This window comes from Strix aluco, chromosome 7, assembly GCF_031877795.1.
Source record: "Strix aluco isolate bStrAlu1 chromosome 7, bStrAlu1.hap1, whole genome shotgun sequence".
Taxonomy (NCBI): domain Eukaryota; kingdom Metazoa; phylum Chordata; class Aves; order Strigiformes; family Strigidae; genus Strix; species Strix aluco.
Window position 1 is genome coordinate 30,434,912 of NC_133937.1, and position 22,285 is coordinate 30,457,196.

The following is a 22,285-nucleotide window of genomic DNA, read 5'->3' on the forward strand; positions in this document are numbered from 1 at the left end:
GGCCAAGAGACAGGCAACTGAACAGAGCAGATTGATTTAACAGATATGATATATTTTTGCTGTCTGCATTATGTGTGGAAATTTATATTCCAAGTGACACAGTAACAGACTCGATTGTAATCAAACAGCACTGCTGAGGTGTCAGGAGCACAGATGCTGCCTATCGAAAATATTTAAAACAGAAAGTAAAACTTTGAAAAATCCGCAGTGGGGAGCGCAACGAAAACGCTCTGCGATGTTTCTAACCCAACACAACTTCTCTCTGCTGTTCACTGCTCTCTCTGGTGCTGAGGCCGGACGACCTACATGAGTCACCCCAGCTACAGCTCAGATAAACCTTGATGAAAAAAGCAAAGGCCGGCAGCGAACTGGCCAGGGCAGCCTGGAGACACGCCGTGTCTATTGTGCACTAGACATCGGACGGGGGGGGGGGAAGGGCTGCTCCACGCGTTTTGGGGAACTTCAGCCAATGGATTCCTCCCCTGGGTGTTACGGGAGGGCTTGGCCAGCATGTGAGAAAGGGAGGGGAGAGTTTGAAAACAACCCAGCAGGCTCTAAGGAAGGAAGGCGGCTAGAAAGTGGCCTGCTTGCCTCCGTGCAAGCATTTCGCTGCAGGTGATCGGTGGCGCTAGGGGTGGAAGCGCAGGAGGGGCCCGGTAGCGGCCGGCGGGTCCCCGCTTGGCGCAGTCGGCGTGGCGGAGGTCCTGGGCGCAGGTAACCCCCGGCCGCAGGTGTCGGGGAGCGGGCGTTGAGCTGCACAGCCTCAAGCTGCTGCCTCGAGCTGCAAATTGGCCAGAAACGGTCAAAAGAGGGGCTTTTTTTCTATGGGAGGAGGAATCCTGCGCTTTTGTTTTTATGGGGATTTTGGTGGTATGTTTGCTATGAAAGTGGCTGGGGGAGGGGGGCCGGGAGGGAGCAAGCAGGTTTCTACAGCTCAGAGATCAGCATGTGATCAGCTGTCTTTTAAATATTGCAGGTGGTTTTGAGGTTAGAAAGGCAAAAATAGGCAGTATCTTTTAGCAGACCGGCTGGTGCAATGGAAAAATACAAATAATCTTTCATGTACATCAGCCCTTTTTCAGGTCACAGTGCTTTAGAAATCAGAAAGTATGTGCAGTCAGACGAGATTTTCATTGATTGATAACCCAGCTGCTAATAGAGACATTCAGCAGAAGAAACTAAAACCACACCATTTTCTTGTCTGGAGGTGTGCCGGACGGTTTCATCTTCTTTTGATTACTGACCGAGCTTTTGGGCCTCTTGGAAGTGATCCAGTCTGAAATTTTACCAGAAAATCCTCCAGCAGTTTTCCACAGTGCTTTAAAAATGTGTAATTGGCATGATGTACTGATGTGGTATTTAGTGGCATCTTCTCCTGTGCAGGTTCTGGCTACTGTTTCAGTTTCTCTGCCACCTCTTTCCTCTTCACTGAAAAATTTCTTTAAAGCCCCTCTTCTGTCTTGCAGGGGAAGCTGAATTCCATGATCTATGTGAATAGCTAGAGTTTATTTTCCAAATCTCAGTGATGACACTGTAGTGGTTTGCTTGGTACATGCTAGTCAGTGGAGGTGCAAAGAGCAAACTAGAAATTATTTTTTGATTGATGGGAAAACAACATCTTTTGAGGCTGCCTCTAGGTTGCACGTGAAAAAAAGTCTTGTGTGAGCATGCTGAACTGTCCTGACTTGAAAATGTTTGTAGTGTCTTCATGACCAAGATTTTCTTTCTGTCATTTGTCTGATAGGGAAAGTATTTATCATGAAAAATACAGCAATCGTGCTGCACATTCTTTTAACAGATTGCAGTTGTTTTAATTCTTAAACCTAGTTTTGATGATTCATGCAGAGCTGGGCCAGTAAATTAATTCAGAGGCTTTTACATAAGGAAAGTTTGGCTTTTATTTTGGTCAAAAGTACACTGATTTGGAGTCGAATTATACTGGAAAAATATGTAAAAAACCTACAAAAGTCAAGTCATAACCTATTAACTGAGGAGGATTCTCTTGCTGGCAGCTGAAAAATCCTGCAATGCCAAACTACTAAAGCAGAAGGGATCTGTGTTGGCTTCCCTCACAGCACTGGGCTGCTATTGCTTGAGTTCTCCGGAGTGACAAATAACAGAGAGAAAATAAAATGTTAGATGGGTTTTTAGGAGAGATTGTGAATGGAGTCAAAATACATGACAATGAAAGAAGGCTATCATCTTTAATTAGGTGTCTGGCCTCGGGCAGCTGTATAGAATAAACAGGGTCAGTGTAAACTAAAATAAGGCAGAAAGTTTGGAAGGCTGTGGATGGATATGCATGGTTTAGCTGTCAATCCTAAACCTGCGCTGTGTTAAAAAGTTTCAGCAGTGGAGAAGGTGGCTGCAGCACCTTTTACCTGTCGGTTGCCTGATCAGTAGGAAGCCTGTCTGCCAGCTCTGAGGCAGCTGTGGTGTTTCCCAGTCCCCGCCTAAACCCCTGTGCTGTGACACCCAATGCTGAAGAGAAGGTAAAGAGAGGGGTCTTGGGTGAAGAGGGAGCAAAAGGTCTGAAACCCCCATGTTAGCTGAGAGCAGTGCAAAGAAGAGGTAATACATTATTTTTCTGATGGTTTTGCTTCAGAAAAGAAAATTGATTTCTAATTAAAGGAGGAGACAATGTTGAAGAGGAGGCAGTCACAGCTGTCAAGGTTTCCACAGCTGTCCGTGCTGCCAGCGCACTCAGGGCTCTTGTCTTCCCAGTCCGGTTCAGTCACTGGATCTGCAAACACTTGCCCATCCCCTCACATCATCTCTGGGTACAACCGTTCTCCCACATCCCAGCGTTTGTCGTTTCAGATCTAACCCCAAACCGATCAAAAGGTATTGCCAGTTAATGCTAATGATCCTCCTAAACGTTAAGAAGTCGGGAAATGATGACCTGGTGCACTTTTGCGAGCAGACTGGGGTATGTTAGACAGGGAAATGGAAGTTGCTGGTCTGGTGTGTGTGCGATAGCCCCCAAGGCCTACACAGAGAGCGTAAACCAGCTTTATTTTAGCCACCAGGCCTGACGTCCCAAGCGGGCCGGTACGCGCCTGAGGGCCTGCAGCCGGCAGCGCTGCATGCAGGAGTCTCTCCGACTCCCTCACGCACCGCGGTATTTCCTTCACCCCACGCTCCCCCGTGACGGCGGCGCTGCTCGCTGCGCTCAGCCGGCCGGGCCGCCGCCAGCCCCCGCCGCCGCACAACGGGACAACGGCCCGGCCCCCTCCGCCTCCCCTCCCCGCACGAATGGCTCCTTCCCGCCCCCTCCCCGCCAACGCGCCCGAGATGGTGTCGCCCTCTCCCCCTCACTCCTTTTCCTGAGGGCTGAACACTCTCCTGGCCCCGCCCACCGGCATCCCCGCCTGCCGATTGGTTGCGGCGGCGGGCGGGAGCTAGCCAATCCGCGGCGCCGCTGGCGGCCGTGTCGCTGGGGGGAAGAAAACAAAAACAAGCAGGCAGGGGCGCGCGCGGCCCAGGGGGCGGGGCCGAGCGGCGCGGAGCGGCCGGGCACGCGGGGCGCCGCCGCCGGTAACGGTCCCGCGGGCGGCGCGCGGGGGGACCCCTGCCTGCAACCGGCGGGCGCGGCGGCCCCGCGGGGCGCGTGGCGCGTGACGGGCGGCCAGGCCGCGGGCGTTGGCTGAGGGGCGGTTGGCGCCGGGAGGAGCCGCTGACCCCCGCCCCGCGCTCGCTGCCCCGCCGCCTCCGGTCCCTCGGCGGTGGCAGCCGGGCTTGGCTGCGCAGCGAGCCCCGCGTCGCCGCTTCCGGCGGTGGGAGCGGTGCTGAGGGCACATCCCGTGAGGCGCGGGTGCGCCTCGGCCGCCGGGCCGGGTCCAGGGCTGCCAGGCCTGTCCCGCCGTGCGAGCCTGTGGCGGCAGGCCCCCGCGCCAGCCGTGCTCCCACCGGCCTTCAGCCCTCCGTCACGCCCTTTTTTAAGGGCCGGAGTTGCTCCGCCATTGATTTCTGGCAGCGGCAGGGGTGTTGTGGGGGTGGCCAGGTCTTACCTGGCTGTTTTTGCTTGTGGCTGCAGAGTAACAGCTGGCGTTTGCAGGTCTCCAAAGCTGTGGTGATGAGGAGTGTGCGCTTTAAGTTAGGGGGAAGAGAAAAGTCGTGCAAGTCGTGTGGAAGTTCTTCAGGGATGTTTTGCGTAGATGTAAGGTCTTGAGAAGTTTTGGAAGCTTTCTTCTGCAGCGTGTGTTCCTAAAGGTTAATCTGCTGCTGTTCACCCCCTGGGGTAGAACTGCTTATTTAAATAAAGTACACGCAGTGGTGGTGAGTACAGAGACAATGTCTGCATGTAGCTGAGCATATCTTACCGGTGGTTTTCAGTGACTTAGCAAGTACCCTTATCTGCTGAACTACTGTAAAAGTACTGTTTGTATCACTGATTAATCTTGAGATCTCTCTCAGCGTTCTTGTTTTGCAGATGCTTAAATTTACTTCTGTTCATTTTGTTCCTGTATTATTACATCTAACATAACGTTTTGGGGTTATTTGATGTTTTTAATGCAGGTTTTCAAACGGTGTTCTGTAGTTGATTGGTAGTACTGTGTGGTATAACTGCAAAATATAAAGTTTTTTGGATACAGTGATAAATACCAGCATCCTGAAACTCCAGCAGACCTGTTGGCTTGAGTTAGTGAGAGGGTGCATTGCTAAACTGAGAGTGTGTCTCCTGATCAGTATGACAACATGAATTGTAAAGCTCAGTTATTCCATCATCCTCGTTACAAACAAAGCAGGGTGCTGAATCTCAAAAAGACACCATATGGAAGTTGTGTTGCTATTTATTATGTGGCCATAGGTGGAGAGTTTCAACTAGGGTTCCTATATGGAAAAAAGAATTTCTCCACTTGAAATTTAGGACTTGATTACGAATGATGAAAGTCGTGATTGTTATTTAATACAGGTTTTGTCCTTTGTCTTCTTTTTCAAAGAGGTGGACAACTGATGGAACATTCCACTAGGAAGAATAAAACGGCTCTTACAAGGTAGTTTGCTCAGATTAGGCTGAGATCCATACAAATAATCTCTCAACCAACAGTGACTGGGAACACTTGAGAACTCCTGAATGATTGATTGAGGTAACTCAGAAAAAACGTTTATCTAAAAAAATGGTGTGGGGCAGGGAGGACTTCTTGTGACACAAAGCTGTTAACTGTTTGGGTTTACATTAGGAAATGCAAGATCATGACAGCTTGATGCTGTGCCCTAAACCAGAGTTTCTTTATTGCCAACGGTCTGTGATGAATCATTTGCAGTTAATGGTCTGTGGTGAGGCGAGTGGGCATAAGAGGGGAAAACAAGGGGAGAGAAGAAAAGGGGAAGGGAGTGCTGTCGTTTGGTGTCACAATCTTGCTACTCAACGGTAAGCTGTTTTCAGGGCAGCAAAGGATGAGAAAGGGGAAAAAAAAGCCACTGAATTCACAGGACTACGAAGTGATTTGTGAAAATCTTGTAGGTGAAAAAGTGTATGGGGGATTCTGGAGCTGCTTAAATTTTTGCAGACATAAAAAAAAGATGGATGATGCCATCTCTTTCACAGTGACATGGGGTGGTTTGTAGAATAGCAGCTGCTGGGAAGAGGGAGAAAGAGAGTAGCAGAAAAAGAGAAGTGTTCAACTTTATCCCTTGCAGATTGAATGGTGGTTCTAAGGAGAGTTTGAAGGGTGCAGAAGCACAGATGTGAAAGCTTGACAGCTGTATGTACACGTACAGTAAAATATAAAAGCTGTGTCCCTGAGGGGAGGAACAAAAAAATAGCTTGTCTTCTAAGGGCCTGTCTGAACTCGATAAATTGGTACCATTTTATCAGTATAATTCACCTGAAAAATATTTCTCTTGTGAATGCAATTATAATACTGATATTGTATGCTCACATAGATAACCACTTCGCAGAACAGGACAGTCTAAGTTGATAGAGGTGGCTTTTATCAACTAAAAAAAGCTGCATACGAAGGGCTTGTACCCTTAAAATAACGGGTTTTATCCTGGTGCCTCCTTTATAAGCAACAGAACTGACAGCTGCCAAGACATCAAGGCTTAGATAGATGTGTTTGAGGGTGGTGCTGTCTCATGTTACACCATTTACCTTCCCAGGATCTTTTCAGTGGTTACTGATAGTTAATTATAACTTTAAAAAAAAAACAGTTTTGCATTGTATTTTGTGAGTGAAGCCTTTGCAGCTTTTTACTTCTTTAAGGTTTGATCTAGTGCTTTTCTTCCCCTAAGCTTCTCCATTTCTGTGGAAGGCCTTGAAGGGAAAACGTTAAGACTTTACATTTCACGGTCAGTTCTGTTAAGCAACTATGGAAATAGAAAAGGAGCACGTTTATATTACCCCAACAGGTAAGTAATATATTCAGTACTTTTTTACTTAGAATTGCTTAGCTGACCTGAAGGGTTCGCTGTAGAAAAACTGTATTGCCTGTTAATTTTTTAACAGTACTGGTTAAAAAAAAAAAATCTTCATCAAAAATTTACAGAATAGTCCTTTCAATTATATATCATAGTATCCTGCTTGATTACATTTATTTCAAAATTTGGTAAAATCATAAAGTTAACATTTCTTTAACTTACTAAATAATAGTGACTCTGGACTCCTTATCTGAATTCCAGTAGTGCTGGTGTAAAAAAAAGAATAAGCTCAAAATCGAAATGTGTAGGTGCATTTGAGAGGTATAAATTCTGCTTTTATGTAGCTGTTTAGTTTAAAATTAGAGGAAACAAATGATGAAAGGCTTGACTGGAAGTGGGCTGGCATGGGAAAAATTTACCAAATATGTGTTAAAGACTGCCCTAAAATTGACTGTTTGTCCATATCACAGATGTGTTTTATGATGCAGTCAAGTTAACACAGTTTCATGTTGTTTTCTGTGTCTTCCAAAGGTTGTGATCTGCACTGACCTTTTTATACCAAGGAGTTTTTGTAGGTTTTAAGTGTTCTCCTGAAAAAAATTGTATATATATTAAGATGGTATGTAATGCAGTTGAAGGGCCAACATGTTCTGCATGACCTCTTATTTTAAACCAAAATTAGTTTAATGTACAAGATACATTGCTATCAGCATTTTAAAATTATATTTGGATAATAGGTGGGAAACTGCTAGATATCTAAATTGACCTTCTTTGGTCAAATGAAATTTGTGTGTAGGTAAGTCCTTGCTGAATGCTTTGTTAATTAAGGTTGCACCATAAAAGCACAGAGTTTAAGTGTGCCTGCTAGGCTTAATAGCAGGGTAACAAGATAAATTTGGATAACTTCTGAATATATAGTAAGCAAAGTCTTGAAGTTTACAGAACACTGTTCTGTTACTGCTTATATATGTGTATGAATACGTTATATGGTGTGAAAATGAGAAGCTGAAAGGAAGATCTGCATCTTTTTTAATGTACTTTTTATAAAATTATTTTAGAAAACTGTTGAAAACTAGTATATCTGTTTAGCCTGTTTTTTCAGCCTAACTACTAGTGGAGGGCCAGTCCATCATAGCATGGAGAAAGATTGCTGGAAGCGATAGTGTTACATAAAAACCAGTTTAGTAACACAGTGAGAAATATTAAGTCTTACAGATTGGGTATTTCCTGTGGAGGATTTCCTTTAGTCTCGAGCCTGAGATCAGGATTATGTAAGGAGGTTGGACTGTAGCCTCCCCTTTTATCCTAAGTCGTCAGATTCAGGACTGGCTGTTTTCTTTGGAAACCGAGGAAGAAGTGGTCATTGAAGAGTGTAGTTCCTGCACAGCCAGATTGTAGGTCTAAACTGAAGACATTCATGGAGGAGTGGACATGAAGTAGAATTTAAATTCATTTGTCTGAGATGAGCTGGTTGTGCTGATGGGGTCTCCCTGGGGAATGAGAGGAAGGAAACCTGTTCTGTTTGGTTTTGCTTTTTTTCCCTTTTGCTAGCTTTATGCAAATCTCTCATTGTTTTATTAAAATGTTAGGCAAACTGAGAAAGCTTGTTGTAGGGAACCTTCTCCTGGACTTTTCTTTTTTAGCATGCTGCAAGCATAAAAGAAATGCTTTTGTGGGAGTAATGAGTGGAAAGATGAAGCTTAGACTGGAATGGCTGCATTATTGTTTAGCTATAGCATTTACATCTGTGAACACTAGTACCTAAATGTTATTTCTTTGATCACAAAGAAGGCAGTTGCATCAAACTTTTTTCATTTTGTAGTGTAGTATCCTCTTTGATATGGGTAAATACTTTGAGGCTGGGAATGTTTTATTGGTGCACTTTGCTTTCAAAACAATTTTTTATGAACCTGTTTTGAATTGAAAAAATACAGTTCTGAGAAGCGTTGCCAAATGAACATTGCTAATTAGAATGTATTGGAATGGTGAAGTAATACATTCAGCTAAGTTAAAATACAAATTTAAAATACTCTTCATATTTTGGCATATTCATTTACAGCATCTGTAAAGCAGTCTTGACACAGCTGGAAAAGCAGCCTCTTCTGTGTGCCTCATCGTTGAACTCCCTAGGGTTGGGGCTACAGGTTTTATCTTTGGAGGCTCTACTGAATCCTCAGGAAAAGGAGGAGTGTGTAACAGAGAGCTGAGGCTGTTCCCTTTACATGTGTATGTCCCAGTTTGCAGGGAGTGCAGCGCACTAACTGGAATGTAAATAGGTCCCCAGGTGCTTTTTTTATCTTGATGGGTTAAGAAGGGGAAGAACTTAGGAAGGCTTTTGCTCATAATGCTCTCAGACATTCTGCTGAACCATACAGCTCAGGTGGGGGACATCCTAACTTTGTGAAATAAAAGACTTCAGATCCAAATTTTAATTGTGCATTAACTTCCTGAAAGAGTGGAATTACTGCACTTCCCAGTGCTCTGAGACATTTACAGATCCTTGAGTTGTGAGAGATTTTTTTGAGTATGAAACAAAGCTAGTTACCTATTATATGTGATTGCTCTGGGGAATAAACTGTGGCCATTTCAGAAACAGTCTTGACAGAGCTACAGTGAGGGGCAGTCCATAGAGGAGATCACACTTTTTCAGAAGACTTTATTTTATGAGTCTTAATGACCCAACTCTCCAGGCTTTGTATTAAATGGCACTTTTCCCCCCCATAACTTTAAAAAATAAAAGCGATGTTTTTGTATTCTTGTAAGTCTAAATTATTGCTTTTTCAGCTGGTGAGCTGTGTTTGAAATTCTTTGAATGAGGGGAATCTTGGTTGATGATTTGGGAAATTAATTTCACTTCAGTGACTAGTCTGTTAACATTAGTGAGTTCGTACAGAATTTACTGTATTGGCAGTTTTGTTTGTTTCTAAATCAAGAGATGAGTGGGTGGAGTGAGAACAAGGCACTTAGATCTTACGCACTGAGGAGTTCTGATAGTTTTTGTTTAACAAGGGTGTGGTTTTCTGTGGTTTACCTGTTTATGAATGGTTTATTCGTTTGCTTTCCAACTCGACATATGCTCTGTTTAGATTGTGGATAGTTTGTGCAGAGGAATAAGGAACTCCTTATTACTGTGATGTGTAGAAGTATTTTAAAAACAACATCATTTGCCTTAACACTACTGGAAATAAGAGTTCTATTTCATGTTGTAATCCTTTTTAAATGCTATGTGCTTTGGTATTCTAATACAAAACTGTTCAAAACTATTAACAGATTTTTTTTCTCTGTCTCCTTTTCCAGAACTTGAGAATCTAAGTGATGCTCCATTTTCTGGTGATGAAGAAAATGGTGGGTCTGAGGAAAGAAAAACTGAAATCAATGGAAATTGGATTCCTGCAACGTCAATTACTGAAGCCAAAATAAATGCTAAAGCAAAGAGACGGTTGAGGAAAAATTCTTCTAGAGATTCTGGGAGAGGAGACTCTGTTAGTGACAATGGAGAGACACTGAAGATTGGAGTTGTACCAACAAGCCCAAAGGGGAAACTCCTGGACAGGCGATCCCGGTCTGGAAAGGGAAGAGGTCTACCAAAGAAAGGTTGGTGTAGCTGAGTGAAGAGAGTAGAATGTTAAAGATTCTGTCCAAAACACAGTTGTGTGTGTTTTTTTTCTACTGGGAATCATTTTCATAAACTGCAATCTCTGTGCAGACGTTTGGTTCTTTATGTTAGATAGTAGGTGGCAGTAGGAGCTAATAGTAGGCGGCATTTTTATCAGAAAATTTTATATGTGTATCATCAATTAATTTCTGTCTTTAAGGTAAGTACCTTTTCTTAGCAAATTTCACGCACAAATTTGAAATGTTGGTGGTTCACAGGACTGTTATTAATACAAGCATAAACCATGGTTATGTTTGAAAGTACAGTTTCAACCTCCAGTAATTCTTGTGCAGTTTCATACTGTTTCTAGTATCTTACTGGAAAGTGATGAAAAGACTGGTTGCTAAAGTGGGAACAGCCATAAAACACACCCTTTTCAGCATATATTGTTACGAGTCAGGAGGTGGGCACAAACGGTGATAGATCACTCCTAAGTGAAAGAAGTTGGGTTGAACTCAGAAGTATTCTTTGTAAACTGGCGGTTCTTGCTTACTGTCCTGTATTTTACCAGGTGGAGCAGGTGGTAAAGGAGTTTGGGGAACACCAGGTCAAGTGTATGATGTGGAAGAAGTAGATATTAAGGATCCTAATTATGATGATGACCAGGTAGGCAAATAATCTCTTTGTAGTGTTGGTTTTTATTTCCTTTATTGATTGCAGTTGCTGTGATACTTATGTTAATGGAGGATTGACCTTATGAGTTATGTGAATGTCAGCCTGGATGTATTAAATGCTCACTTTTCTATTCAAAAATGGATCATTGGCTAAAGACAACTGGTGTAGAAGTGTCACAGTGTAATACTCAGAAATCTTACCCCATGAGCCCTCCTTCTGTGCCAGACTAGGCAGCAGACTAGGCGCCTTTTCCCAGGTGTGTTCTTCACTGCCGTATCCCATGGAGGTGAATGTTGCAGTGCTGCTCTATATTGCAAACAGGCACCATGTTAAAAACGCCAGAGAGACTTGAGAAAGTCGAGAGTTTAGTAGGGGACAGTATCCTTTATGGATTTTTCTTCTCTGTATTCCCAACCCTCCCAATGTCTTGTATCTACTTGGTATAAACACTTCAAACTAGTGCGTAGTTGATAGCCTGGATATTTTGTTTACATGTATTTATTTAGAGCTGCCCGTCAGAGAGGGACCTGGGGGTGTTGATTGACAGCCGGCTGAACAGGAGCCAGCAGTGTGCCCAGGTGGCCAAGAAGGCCAATGGCATCCTGGCTTGCATCAGAAATAGCCTGGCCAGCAGGGACAGGGAAGTGATCTTACCCCTGTACTCGGCACTGGTGAGGTCGCACCTCGATTACTGTGTTCAGTTTTGGGCCCCTCACTACAAAAAGGACATTGAATCACTTGAGCGTGTCCAGAGAAGGGCAACGAAGCTGGTGAAGGGCCTGGAGCACATGTCGTACGAGGAGTGGCTGAGGGAACTGGGGTTGTTTAGTCTGGAGAAGAGGAGGCTGAGGGGAGACCTCATCGCCCTCTACAACTACCTGAAAGGAGGTTGCAGAGAGCTGGGGATGAGTCTCTTTAACCAAGTAACAAGTGATAGGACATGAGGTAATGGCCTCAAATTGCGCCAGGGAAGGTTTAGACTGGCTATTAGGAAGCATTTCTTTACAGAAAGGGTTGTCAGGCGTTGGAATGGGCTGCCCAGGGAGGTGGTGGAGTCCCCATCCCTGGAGGTGTTTAAGAGTCGGGTCGACAGAGCGCTGAGGGATATGGTGTATTTGGGAACTGTCAGTGTTAGGTCAATGGTTGGACTGGATGATCTTCAAGGTCTTTTCCAACCTAGATGATTCTGTGATTCTGTGATTTAGAATATGTTGTGGAAGATTGTACCCTACAGCCATATTATCAGGAAGAAAAAAACCACCCTAAAGCTCATTGGGCAAAGGGTAGTTAACATTAAATCGCTGAGGAAAGGAAATAGAGATTACAAACGTAGATTATGAAAGTCTCTGAGATCAATACAATTGTGAGACTGTAAGTAAATTCTGTATACCATAAGCAGAGTGATGGTGGTGTCCTTTGAGCAGGGGTTTGCTTGTAGCCACAGCTGCTGAGAGGATGGCATGTGGGAATATCAAAACCTTCCAGTATCAGTTTTTTCCCTGCAACTCAACGCTTTACAGTAAGAAAGACAGCTATTAAAAATGAAGCTGATGAGTGCATAAAAGAAAGTTTAATGAAGAATGAATATTCTGTGGAACTTCCATATGTTTAGCTTTTCTAAGGTTATAAACAGAGAGTGATGTGATGGAAGGATAGGCTTCGGGGCTTCAGCTGTACTTGCTCATGGAAAGCTCCTCTCCAATAAGCCTTAGTTGGAAAACTTTGTTTGGATTTCTGTGATATGTGGTATTGCTCTGCATGTTACTTCAGTAGTCTGAGGAGTAGGGAACTGAACTATGGTGGGGAGATCTGGTTGTGCTGGAACTCTGCAGGACCACGTTACGCAGGAGGAAGTTGCTGTGTGATTCTTTTTTCCCCTTAGGGAATGTCTTCTCTCACAAATATTCTGAAAATGCCTTTTCTCTGATTTGTATGTGCTACCGCCTGTCTGGTCAGCAGTCACTAAGGGAGAGGGAAAACGGACAGGCTTGCTGTGGGGGACTGGAGTGCCACTTGCAGGGGAAGGTGCTGAAAGTTAAATCTTGTGCTGTGGCACAGACAACTGCTGGGCAGGGGCAGGAGTTGCTGTCGGTCTCCCTTTAGTATGTAGCACATGGGTACTTGATCTCTGCGTTCATGTGGTGTCAGCAGAATCCTAGGAACAGAGTTTTTGGAGTGTTTACCATCGTTGAAACAGTAAATTCAGCCTTTCAGTTGAATTCAGCTAACAGTAAATTCAAAATATAAGAAGCATGATATTTAGCCAGCATTGTCCACACTTTAATGGTAGAGACACTATCTGATGTTCTCTGGCAGAATACTGACTACAAAGACTAAAGCATTAGGGATTTAGAAGATACATTTTGATGCTATTAGCACTGCATAAGATGTAAGAGGAGACAGTACTGTTTACAAAAGGGTATATGCTTTTGTTGTCTTCTAAAATAGGAGAACTGTGTCTATGAAACAGTAGTTTTACCTCTGGATGAAAGAGCATTTGAAAAAACTTTAACACCAATCATACAGGAGTATTTTGAACATGGAGATACTAACGAAGTTTCGGTATGTTGCATGCATTTTTACTTCTTTATTTTAGGGGGCAAACCTGTAGCATACAAGGGAATTGCAACTGCTAGCTGGAAATGAGTGTATAGAGATGTTGGCAAGAAATGTTCAGTAAGAATACCTAAGCAGTTATATTCATTACATGAGCAGAAGCATATATGTAAAAATACAAGTTTATAAGTATATTTGTAATATATCTGTATAATAAAAGTTATGAAATCTTAATCTGTTTTGTTTTTCAAATCTTATTTAGGAGATGCTGAAGAATTTAAACCTTGGTGAAATGAAATACAGTGTGCCAGTGCTGGCTGTTTCCTTGGCATTAGAGGGGAAGGCTAGTCACAGGGAAATGACCTCTAAGCTGATCTCCGACCTTTGCGGGACAGTAGTAAGCAAAACTGATGTGGAAAAATCGTTTGATAGATTGCTTAAAGAACTACCTGAATTAGTGTTGGATTCTCCCAGGGCACCACAGGTACATTTGTAAAGTATTATGCTAGTAGTCAAAGCTTTTTCTTTTAAATTGTTACTAAAATTGATCAAGTAAACTGAAATAGACTCTGTATTCTGAAATCTATGGATTTGTCTTACTGTCCGTAATCCCCTACCAATTTCCCAGGCTATGTTTTCACTTTGAGATGGCTCATTTAAATAAAATCTGAAAACCAAGCACGTTATAATTGTCTACTTAGAACTACTTTGAAATTCAACATTTAATTAAAAATGCTTCTGTTTTGTTGCAGTTGGTGGGACAGTTTATTGCTAGAGCTGTTGGAGATGGGATTCTAAGCAGTACCTACATAGATGGCTACAAAGGCACTGTGGATTGTGTCCAAGCTCGGTAACTTTCTTGCTTTCTATATAGCTACAGTTTTTTCTATTCCAGATGCCAAAGATGATGATCAGGAATTTAGGACTTCAGGATAAATTATGAGGTTCTCTATAAAGTCTTATTTTTTAATTTAAAATGATACAAAAGAAACCCACAAACTGTAGTGAGAACAACAAAGTTCAGAATGACTCTGGTCAGAGGAGAAATATGGAAAGTGCCTGAAAAATGTATTAATCCATTTGAGTTCAGTTTGTCAGGTTTGTTGTCCAGCTTATGTTTGAGGGTGAAAAAAATTAGCTGAAACAAGAAGTGATTATAGAAAGCTTTGTCTTTAGAAAAAGCTTTAATGTGATTAATGAGTAAATATAGCATCAGGACAGCTGCTGTAAATATGTTGTGAAATACACAAGGGATTAACTGTTTTGCCGTATAAAGGTTTGAAGCTTTCCCAGACTTTCTCTGTAATGCTTTATTCATCAAGAAGTGTAATTGTTTTCCATGTCAGGGTGGGAAGTTTAAAGGAGCAATCTCTGACAGAGACATGTTAATAACTAGCCATGTTTTATTATTGTTTCCCTTTAAGTGTATGTTTCAGGCTTGATACTGAGGTGCTGAACTCTTCTAGCTTCTAAAAGTTCCATTTGTAATGATTATAGTTGGGTACTTTGAGAAGGAAGGGAAATGCTTAGCTGCCTAACTTGAGCATTCGAATTGTGAAAATCATCTGTCAGTTATACGAATGTCTCCCGTGATTTGAAGGATTGTAGCCTGCATACTGCACATCCAGGGTGCTTAGCTGCCTTTGCTGTTTCTTGGCCAGTCTTTTCTGCTTGTTAAATCTTGGTGAAGAGAGTTACTGTTATTGGCTAGCCCCCAGTATGAGGATTGAGATAACTGTTCCTTCTTTAGATGGATGGTGCTTAACTGGATCTGAGACTTTTTTTCACCTTACTTCCTTTTTCATTCTTTTCTCAACGAACTGGCAAGCTTCCCTAGTTCACGCCATCTTTTTGCAACTGCATTATTTGCCTTCTGAAGTGCTGTTTTGGCTTAAATTCTCAAGGCTTCATAATTCTTTAGACCCAAACAGAAAACAGTATTTCAGTAGAAAAGCTGTTCTTCAGTGTGGAAGCAGCTCAAGCCTCTTTTGAGATACACATGCCAAGCTGCATTCTCGGAGGAGCCCAGATACAATCCATCTCTGCATAAAAAAATATTAAGTTCTTGTGAAGATGTTTTGGCTTCTGCATTGATGATTCAGATCTGCTACCGTCACAGGATTGTTACCTGTCCTTAGCACGGTGTAACCAAAAGTGTAAAGGTGGCCCAAAGAGGATGTGGGGAGCTACCTTGCTGGCTTCTGGATCCAGATGACCCTGTGCCGTTGCTAACCTTGACCTCTTCCAAGGGATCTGTCACTTTGCCCAAAGAGGAATGGCAGTGGGGGAAGTTACAGATGTCTTTTAATGAAGTTTTGTAATAACTTTATAAAACACCAACTTTGCTTTCTAGAGCTGCACTGGACCGAGCTACTGTGTTGCTGAGTGTGACGAAGGGTGGAAAGCGTATAGACAACATGTGGGGGGCAGGAGGGGGCCAGCAGTCTGTGAAACACCTTGTTAAAGAGGTAACTGACTTCTACAGAACTCTTCTCTAGAGTTTACTGTTCCTCTAAGCTTATCTTGTTTGGTATGGAGTGAAGAGATACATATATCCTGTAACAAAATGATGTCTTGAGTGTTTTGGCTTTTTTAAAAAATGTATTTATATAAAGTAGTTTTAAAAAACTGATGTAGATAATTTTGTTCATTTTGTAGTATTTGTCAGTGGTGGGAACATGCCAGTACATATTCTGTATTGCAGGTATACATTTATTTTTGCTTTAAGCAAAACTTCAAGCACTTTGCTTTTTAAGAGCTTACAATATAAAATGGTGAAGTAATTAGAAGAGCCAAGATGAAACTGGCTAAACTAGATAAACTTATTATTTTTTGGCATCACTGATTAAAAGCACAGTAATAATTCAAAAAAAGAGAGAGGAAGAAACAGGAATGTTTAGAGATCCATGTTATGAAGTAGGCAGGTTTAAAGGAAAAGGTCACGTTCTAATTTCTAAGTTGTGAGTGTAACAGATGATAGAAGGAGTTCAGGGGAGAAGATAAACTTAGTCATACTCATATTAACCTTTTATGGTGATAGGCATCTTACAAAGCAATGTTTTTGGTGCTTGTGTGTCTGTATTAACACTGTAGATAGGTATTTGGCTTACACTGTGTTTCAGGTTGCTGATAACATCTCAATTTAATTACATTTATAAAAACACTGGCAGCAAGTTTCAGGAACTAACTTGCTGCTGGGTTGATTGCAGATTATCAAAACAGTTGTCAGCTTTTCAATTTTATATGTAACTAGTGGTGGGCTTTTTGTTTGTTTTAAAATTCAATAGATTGATATGTTGCTGAAAGAGTATTTGCTTTCCGGAGATGTACTGGAAGCTGAACGTTGCCTTCAGGAACTGGAAGTACCCCATTTTCACCATGAACTTGTATATGAAGTAAGGAGAAATCAGAGTCCCTTTAGTAATTATCAGTAATACCAGCAGGTTTGGGTTTGCTTTGATGTGGCCATGCAAATAATATAACTGGAATCTGAAGCTCAGGTTGCGAGTTCTGATACTATTTGAAAACTCTATTTTTTCATGTTAAGCTAATGGTTTGTGTACTCGTTTGTGTTGCACATTGTGCAACGAGTAAGCTGCTGCTACTCTGGGAAGAACCAGAATTAATTTTTGTTTGTTGGGTAAATAGCTGAATTCAGATTATTATAGATTCCTGAAAAAGAAAAGCTTGGTTTATCTTCTGCTGAGGAATTGCAGTGAAAGCCATGCTTTGTTTTGGTGCCTTTTAGTTTGATACCTGGGTGTTCTAATGGGTGTTACCTGTTTTAGTTACAGAGCTTCCTTTTCAGGGTGGAATTGTTCAATCTACCACATTTGTAAAAGCTCTGAGATATTTCAGAACCAGATTATATGGGAGAAAGATAATCTTTGCTGTATCTGGCAGACTGTTTCATTTGTACTGTTTTATCTGCCAAACTGGGAAATGGTTGTTTACCAATAAACCTGAACACCCACAAACTACAAAATTTTCTTTGCAGTAAATTGACTCCTTTTACAAAATACCTTCATGATAGAAAAACAGAATCCTTTTAGTTGATGGGAGTTACGGAGATTTGTAGATTTTAAACTTCTAAGTTCTTCTAAAATCAGATACAAAAAAACCCCCCATAGATACAAAATTAATTTCACAAATAATTGCCATCTGTACTGCAGCAACCATATGGATATAGTCATGTAACTCTCAAATCCAAGCCAGAAAGGCAATGCTTTTCACTCTTGTCTCATCCTTTCTGGTTTTTTATACCTTTTATCTTTATCTAAATAACTTTTCATCATTTTTATTTTCAAATAATAATATACTGAAATTGTGAATGCATGTAACAAATGGACTTGTCTCTCCAGAAAATGTGTATTTTTTCTCATATGCTTACATAGCATGTATTTGAACCACTGTTTTCTTTTTAGTTAAAACACTTGCATGATTTGTTTTAGGCTGTTGTGATGGTTTTGGAGTCAACTGGAGAAAAGACCTTCAAAATGATACTGGATTTGTTGAAATCTCTCTGGAGGTCTTCTGTCATTACTATGGACCAAATGAAAAGAGTAAGTGTGGCATATAGAGAATTTTGGGTAAGATATTCCAAAACTTGTATAGTTTTTACCTTCTTTTAAGTACTATTTGTAGCCTGTTGCTGATGCTACTTTTTTTAAAATTCTCCGTGGACGTTCTGTTGCCCATACAAATAGTCTGTCACTGATACATGTACAATACTTCTCGTGTACTGGAAGAAGTACAAATGAATTCTGAGCAGTAGTTCTATAGAGGACTGAGGTACAGAATATTTGAATCTTCAGGCAGATATTTCCAACTGCTTTTATGTAATTGGTTGAAACTCATCATTTAAATGCTGCAATATAGCTTCATTTTTCTTAAATATAATTTTTCTTTTTATCCAGTAGTTCTTCGTAATTGAAGAAGTACAGTGAGGACCCACTTAATTACAAAGTAGAACAGCTAATATTTTACACAGTTGGAATAATCCATGACTTTGCTTCTAGGTATGAATATAGCTGTTCTGCCCCAGGGCAAACTAGGTACCACACAAAGACTTTTGTCAAAATTTACCCAGCCATACTGCTGGTGGGAAGTGATGAAGTCATCTCTGGTTGTCACCAGCATTTTTTCCTTACTGCATGAACTCCTGTGGTAGAGATTTGTGGCCACATTTTCCTCATTTACATGGAAGAAAAATTAACTTTCCTTCCTTGTGTTACTACCTATGCAATAGCAGCCAGGCTAACACACACATTCTGTACTGTCTGAATTTCTGACTTCTAAAGAAGTTAAAAATTCAGCTAGTTTTTTTTTAATGTAGGTAAGTAGTTGTGTAATACCATGCTATTGGCTGGTATTATACCTGGCTTTTCCACTGACTTGCAGCTGCTCTGCTTTAGGTTTGTTGAAATGTCCATAGTATACGTGAAACTATATTGAAAAATAAATCTTCTGACTGCAGAAGAGTATTTACAAAATTTGTAATAAAATCATAGAATAACCAGATCATTTTTTAAATTCTTACATTGCAGGGCTATGAACGAGTTTACTGTGAAATCCCAGATATTAACCTGGATGTGCCACATTCTTACTCTGTGCTTGAGCGGTTTGTAGAGGAATGCTTTCAGGCTGGAATAATCTCCAAACCACTGAGAGATCTCTGTCCTTCAAGGTACTTGTTTAATTGTAGATAGCTGAAGGTACTGCTTTTTGTCCTCATTGTAGGTAACAAAAAGCAGGGTCTTATGACCAAAGAATTACAGATTGGAACTGGAAACTATGGAGGATGGAGAAACAGAGGGTTGGACAGGTAAAAATTTTATTAAGAAGCTGCACTGATGTGAAACGCGTTATGTGGAGGCTGGGATAAATACTTGAGGAAAGTTAATCCTCTGGTGAGTTCCAGGCAGCACGCCTGTGCGCTCTCCAGAGGATAAAGGCCCACCTCTTCTCTTGTTTTGCTGATTTTCTTGGTAGAGATCAGTGTGGTACTGAGATGGAAGATTTAGGTGCCACAATGATCCATATAGGTGACAGTGGAAAACTGTCAGGTACAGTGAAAAAAAAATTGTTTAAAAAATGGCTTAAACATACCAAATGCATGAGTAGACTTCTAAGATGAGACAACCAATTCTAATGTTTATGTCAAAAGGAATAGGACACTTCTGTGGAATAAACTCTACATGCCTAATCCCTTTGTATCTGCCTGCCATGTGGTTGGTGTAGTGCTTTTGGTTTGTTATTGTTTACTTATTCACAGCATAAATAATGCTGTTTGAACTGTAGCTAATGAGTATTCTGTTCTCTCCTCACTGGTCACAATACAATTAGTAAGTTTCATTTCCTGTGGGGAATACGTGTAAATTTTTAAATATGATGTTAAAACTATTGCATCAGGAAATTTGAATTAAAAAATTTGCATCAGGAATTCTATTTGTTAGAGAGATCTTTTCCAGTCTGGGTGTTTTGTTAGGCTCCTTAAACCATCTTGACAGCTTGCGGTAAATTCAGATTTTGTAATGTTAGTGCCATTATCAAAACCAGCCTCCATTTGTGGACTTAAAATTAGGTGTGTGTGTGTATCTTGGTATCAAATGTTTTGCAGTTTTGAGGTGTGGGAGGGTTGAAAGTCATCACTGCACAAAAGCTTGATTATACTTCAGTTATTGTTAATATGCTGAGAGGCATTTTTGGCTTACATACTTTTAAGTTTTGGGTAGAAAACTACCATTCCTAGGCTTTCAAACTGGCATCTTTTGCTAATGTGAACATTAAAAGGTGAGCAAAGTAGAAAGCACTTGACAATGCAAATTTTGAAAAGCTTCTTGCGAATAAACCCAGATGTAAGATTCTGATTGATTTTAAGCAATTTATCAGTGATCAAGAACGTCAGCTAATCTTGCTGAACTTGCGGACCTTGTATTTGACTCCCAAGACCAAGAGAAGATTCTTCTGTGATAGATAAGCAAAAAACAAGCGATGCTACTTTGAATTACTGAAAAGATACTTTCTACTTTCTTACAGGGGCAGAAAGCGTTTTGTGAGTGAAGGAGATGGAGGTCGTCTTAAGCTGGAAAGCTACTGAATGTGAGAACCAACTCCTGAAGCCTTAAAAGTTTAAAGGGAAAATAGATAGGTATCTATATATATACAAACACACATGCTTTTTTTAGTGTGTGTATGTATATATGTATGCACATATATAATATACCAAAATTTTAAGAGTTGCTTAGCACAGTTCATATTTTTTTAAGAGCACATGTTTTGGGTACAAATCGTTTTTTTAAAATAGTTTTATAAATTTCAGAAAGAAAACTTCTTTCTTTGGGCATATAGTACAACAACTGGCCACTCTGCTGTGGTGGTGCCTTTCAAATAAGCTATCTTAAGTGCCATATGTTTATGACCTAATCATTCCATGTTTGCATTGATGTCTGACTGCCGCTCTTTCTTTCAAGGACAGTGTTGTCATCATAAATCACTGATTTATATAAAGCTTTATAGAAGGGTCAAGTTAAGCTGCTGTGATCCCATTTCCATTGCTGCTGAAGAAATACTGTGCTTTGGGAGGAAAAATAGTTGTTTCTTTGTTTTAAAATGCTCAAGAAAATGGAGTTGGGTCATAAGATTAATCTGTTCCAGGGGAGAACACTGGTTGGTTTTAGCCCCCATGTACCAAACTCGTCTTTTTTTCTATGTAACAGGAAAAGTGAAAAGTTCTGGTAAAACATATTAAAAATATTTTTTTGTGAAGCTTTCCTCTCTGCCTTTTTTTTTTTTTAAAAAAAACAATTTAACTCTTCAGATCTCTGAAGTGTGTGCAATTAAGTTTACATCTAACACTGCCCTTTTGTATTAGTCTGTGGAAGAGCACTGAGTAATTAAAATTCATGGTAAGTAATTACCAAATGTGTTTTTGAAAACAAGTGACTCGCGTGGGAGCATCTGGGCTGGCACTGAGATCGTCTGAACGCGTCTATACAGTGCAGCTTTGCCAAGCCCTTTTTCAAGAATAAGATGGATCTGGGGAAGAGTCTCTTACAGCAACACAGGGCAGCCCCTCCTGCTCCCTTAAGTTTTTCAGTTTTGAGTTAAGATTTCGGGTGTTCAGCAGTGCTGGGAACAGCCGTTATGGGGCCGGGACCGCGGCAGCACTGAGCGACCCCGGTAAGCCGTTCTTAGGCCGGCGGGACTGGGTAACTCGCCTCTGCCCGTCGTCCCACGGGGCCTGTCCGTAGAGCAGCGTTCTGAGACCTGTCGGGCTTGACAAGGCTAAAGCCGCATTTAAAGCCTCGCCTTGAAAGCGACAAGTGGAACTTCAAGACAAACGCCAGAAGAGGCGCAGCCTCCCCGCCCGCCTCCCTGGTTTCAGCAGCACCTCCTGCGTGCTCGCTCAGGCTTTAATCCGCGAGATCCGTTACAAAGCCGGTACCTGCGAGTCGCGGGTGCGACCACCGCGGGGCCCGGTCCCCACCGCCCCTCGCCAGGGCCTGGGCTAGGGCCGGGGCGGCGGTGCCCCCTCAGGCGGCCGCGCCGCCTCCAGCGCCGCCCGCTGCAGCGCCTCCAGCTTCTCCAGCGACACCGACTTAAGGGGCAACACCTTGGGCTTGCACAGCACCATGGCGGCCGCGTCCTCCACCGACAGCTGCCCTGCGAGGGGAGAGAAACGCCGTGAGTGAGCGCCGGGGCCGGGCCTGGCCAGCTGCGGGGCTGGGCCGGGCCGCGCCCGCCGCCGGTACCTTGCTTGGGCAGGACCTCCCGCAGCGTTGCCTTCCCCTCCGGCATGGCGGCTCCCGCTCGGCGGCGCGCAGGCGCGGTGCGACGGCACCGCCCACATGCGCATGCGCGGTGCGGAGGGAGCCGGGGCGCCTTCCGCGAGGAAAACTACAGTTCCCTGCCTGCACTGCGCCCCGCCCACGCGCCTGACGCCCCGCCCGCCTCCAGTGCCCCATTGCATGCTGGGAACTGCAGTCCGCGAGGGGACGCGGTGGCCGCCCCGCGCCGCGGTGGGACGAGGAGTTCCCCCGCGTGGCGCAGTGCCCGCCGGGAACGGTAGTTGCTGTGATGGGGCAGCGCCCGGGG

General features: G+C 42.4%; 2 protein-coding genes across 6 annotated transcripts; one reads left to right on the forward strand and one right to left on the reverse strand.

Moving 5' to 3' along the window:
• Positions 1 to 559: 559 nt before the first annotated feature.
• Positions 560 to 20,956, forward strand: PDCD4 (programmed cell death 4). 3 transcript variants are annotated; one of them, XM_074831257.1, is made up of 13 exons: positions 560 to 714; positions 4,944 to 5,090; positions 6,238 to 6,354; positions 9,661 to 9,957; positions 10,530 to 10,624; positions 13,082 to 13,195; positions 13,452 to 13,673; positions 13,942 to 14,039; positions 15,543 to 15,657; positions 16,477 to 16,584; positions 17,641 to 17,751; positions 18,736 to 18,875; positions 20,228 to 20,956. In XM_074831257.1, exons 3-13 carry the CDS (start codon positions 6,315 to 6,317, stop codon positions 20,286 to 20,288), a joined length of 1,401 nt encoding a protein of 466 aa, XP_074687358.1. In that variant the 5' UTR covers positions 560 to 714; positions 4,944 to 5,090; positions 6,238 to 6,314; the 3' UTR covers positions 20,289 to 20,956. The 3 variants fall into 3 exon arrangements, with proteins under 3 accessions (XP_074687358.1, XP_074687357.1, XP_074687355.1); XM_074831256.1 differs by lacking the exon at positions 560 to 714 and adding an exon at positions 3,422 to 3,537; XM_074831254.1 differs by lacking the exon at positions 560 to 714 and adding an exon at positions 3,653 to 4,278.
• Positions 12,185 to 22,026, reverse strand: BBIP1 (BBSome interacting protein 1). 3 transcript variants are annotated; one of them, XR_012624028.1, is made up of 3 exons: positions 21,943 to 22,026; positions 21,636 to 21,853; positions 12,185 to 12,788 (listed from the first exon to the last, which is right to left on the reverse strand). XR_012624028.1 is itself a non-coding variant. In XM_074831258.1 (2 exons), exons 1-2 carry the CDS (start codon positions 21,986 to 21,988, stop codon positions 21,699 to 21,701), a joined length of 201 nt encoding a protein of 66 aa, XP_074687359.1. In that variant the 5' UTR covers positions 21,989 to 22,026; the 3' UTR covers positions 21,592 to 21,698. The 3 variants fall into 3 exon arrangements, 1 of the variants encoding a protein (XP_074687359.1); XR_012624029.1 differs by lacking the exon at positions 12,185 to 12,788 and adding an exon at positions 14,355 to 15,231; XM_074831258.1 differs by lacking the exon at positions 12,185 to 12,788 and having other exon boundaries at positions 21,592 to 21,853.
• Positions 22,027 to 22,285: the final 259 nt, after the last annotated feature.

Excerpts from the sequence above, each read along its gene's own strand:
- BBIP1 (XM_074831258.1), bottom strand. The coding sequence starts at position 21,988 with ATGCCGGAGGGGAAGGCAACGCTGCGGGAGGTCCTGCCCAAGCAAG. Across the intron at positions 21,854-21,942 it reads GGAGGTCCTGCCCAAGCAAG|GGCAGCTGTCGGTGGAGGAC; the intron begins GTACCGGCGGCG and ends CTCCCCTCGCAG.
- PDCD4 (XM_074831257.1), top strand. The coding sequence starts at position 6,315 with ATGGAAATAGAAAAGGAGCACGTTTATATTACCCCAACAG. Across the intron at positions 9,958-10,529 it reads AAGAGGTCTACCAAAGAAAG|GTGGAGCAGGTGGTAAAGGA; the intron begins GTTGGTGTAGCT and ends GTATTTTACCAG. Across the intron at positions 10,625-13,081 it reads CTAATTATGATGATGACCAG|GAGAACTGTGTCTATGAAAC; the intron begins GTAGGCAAATAA and ends CTTCTAAAATAG.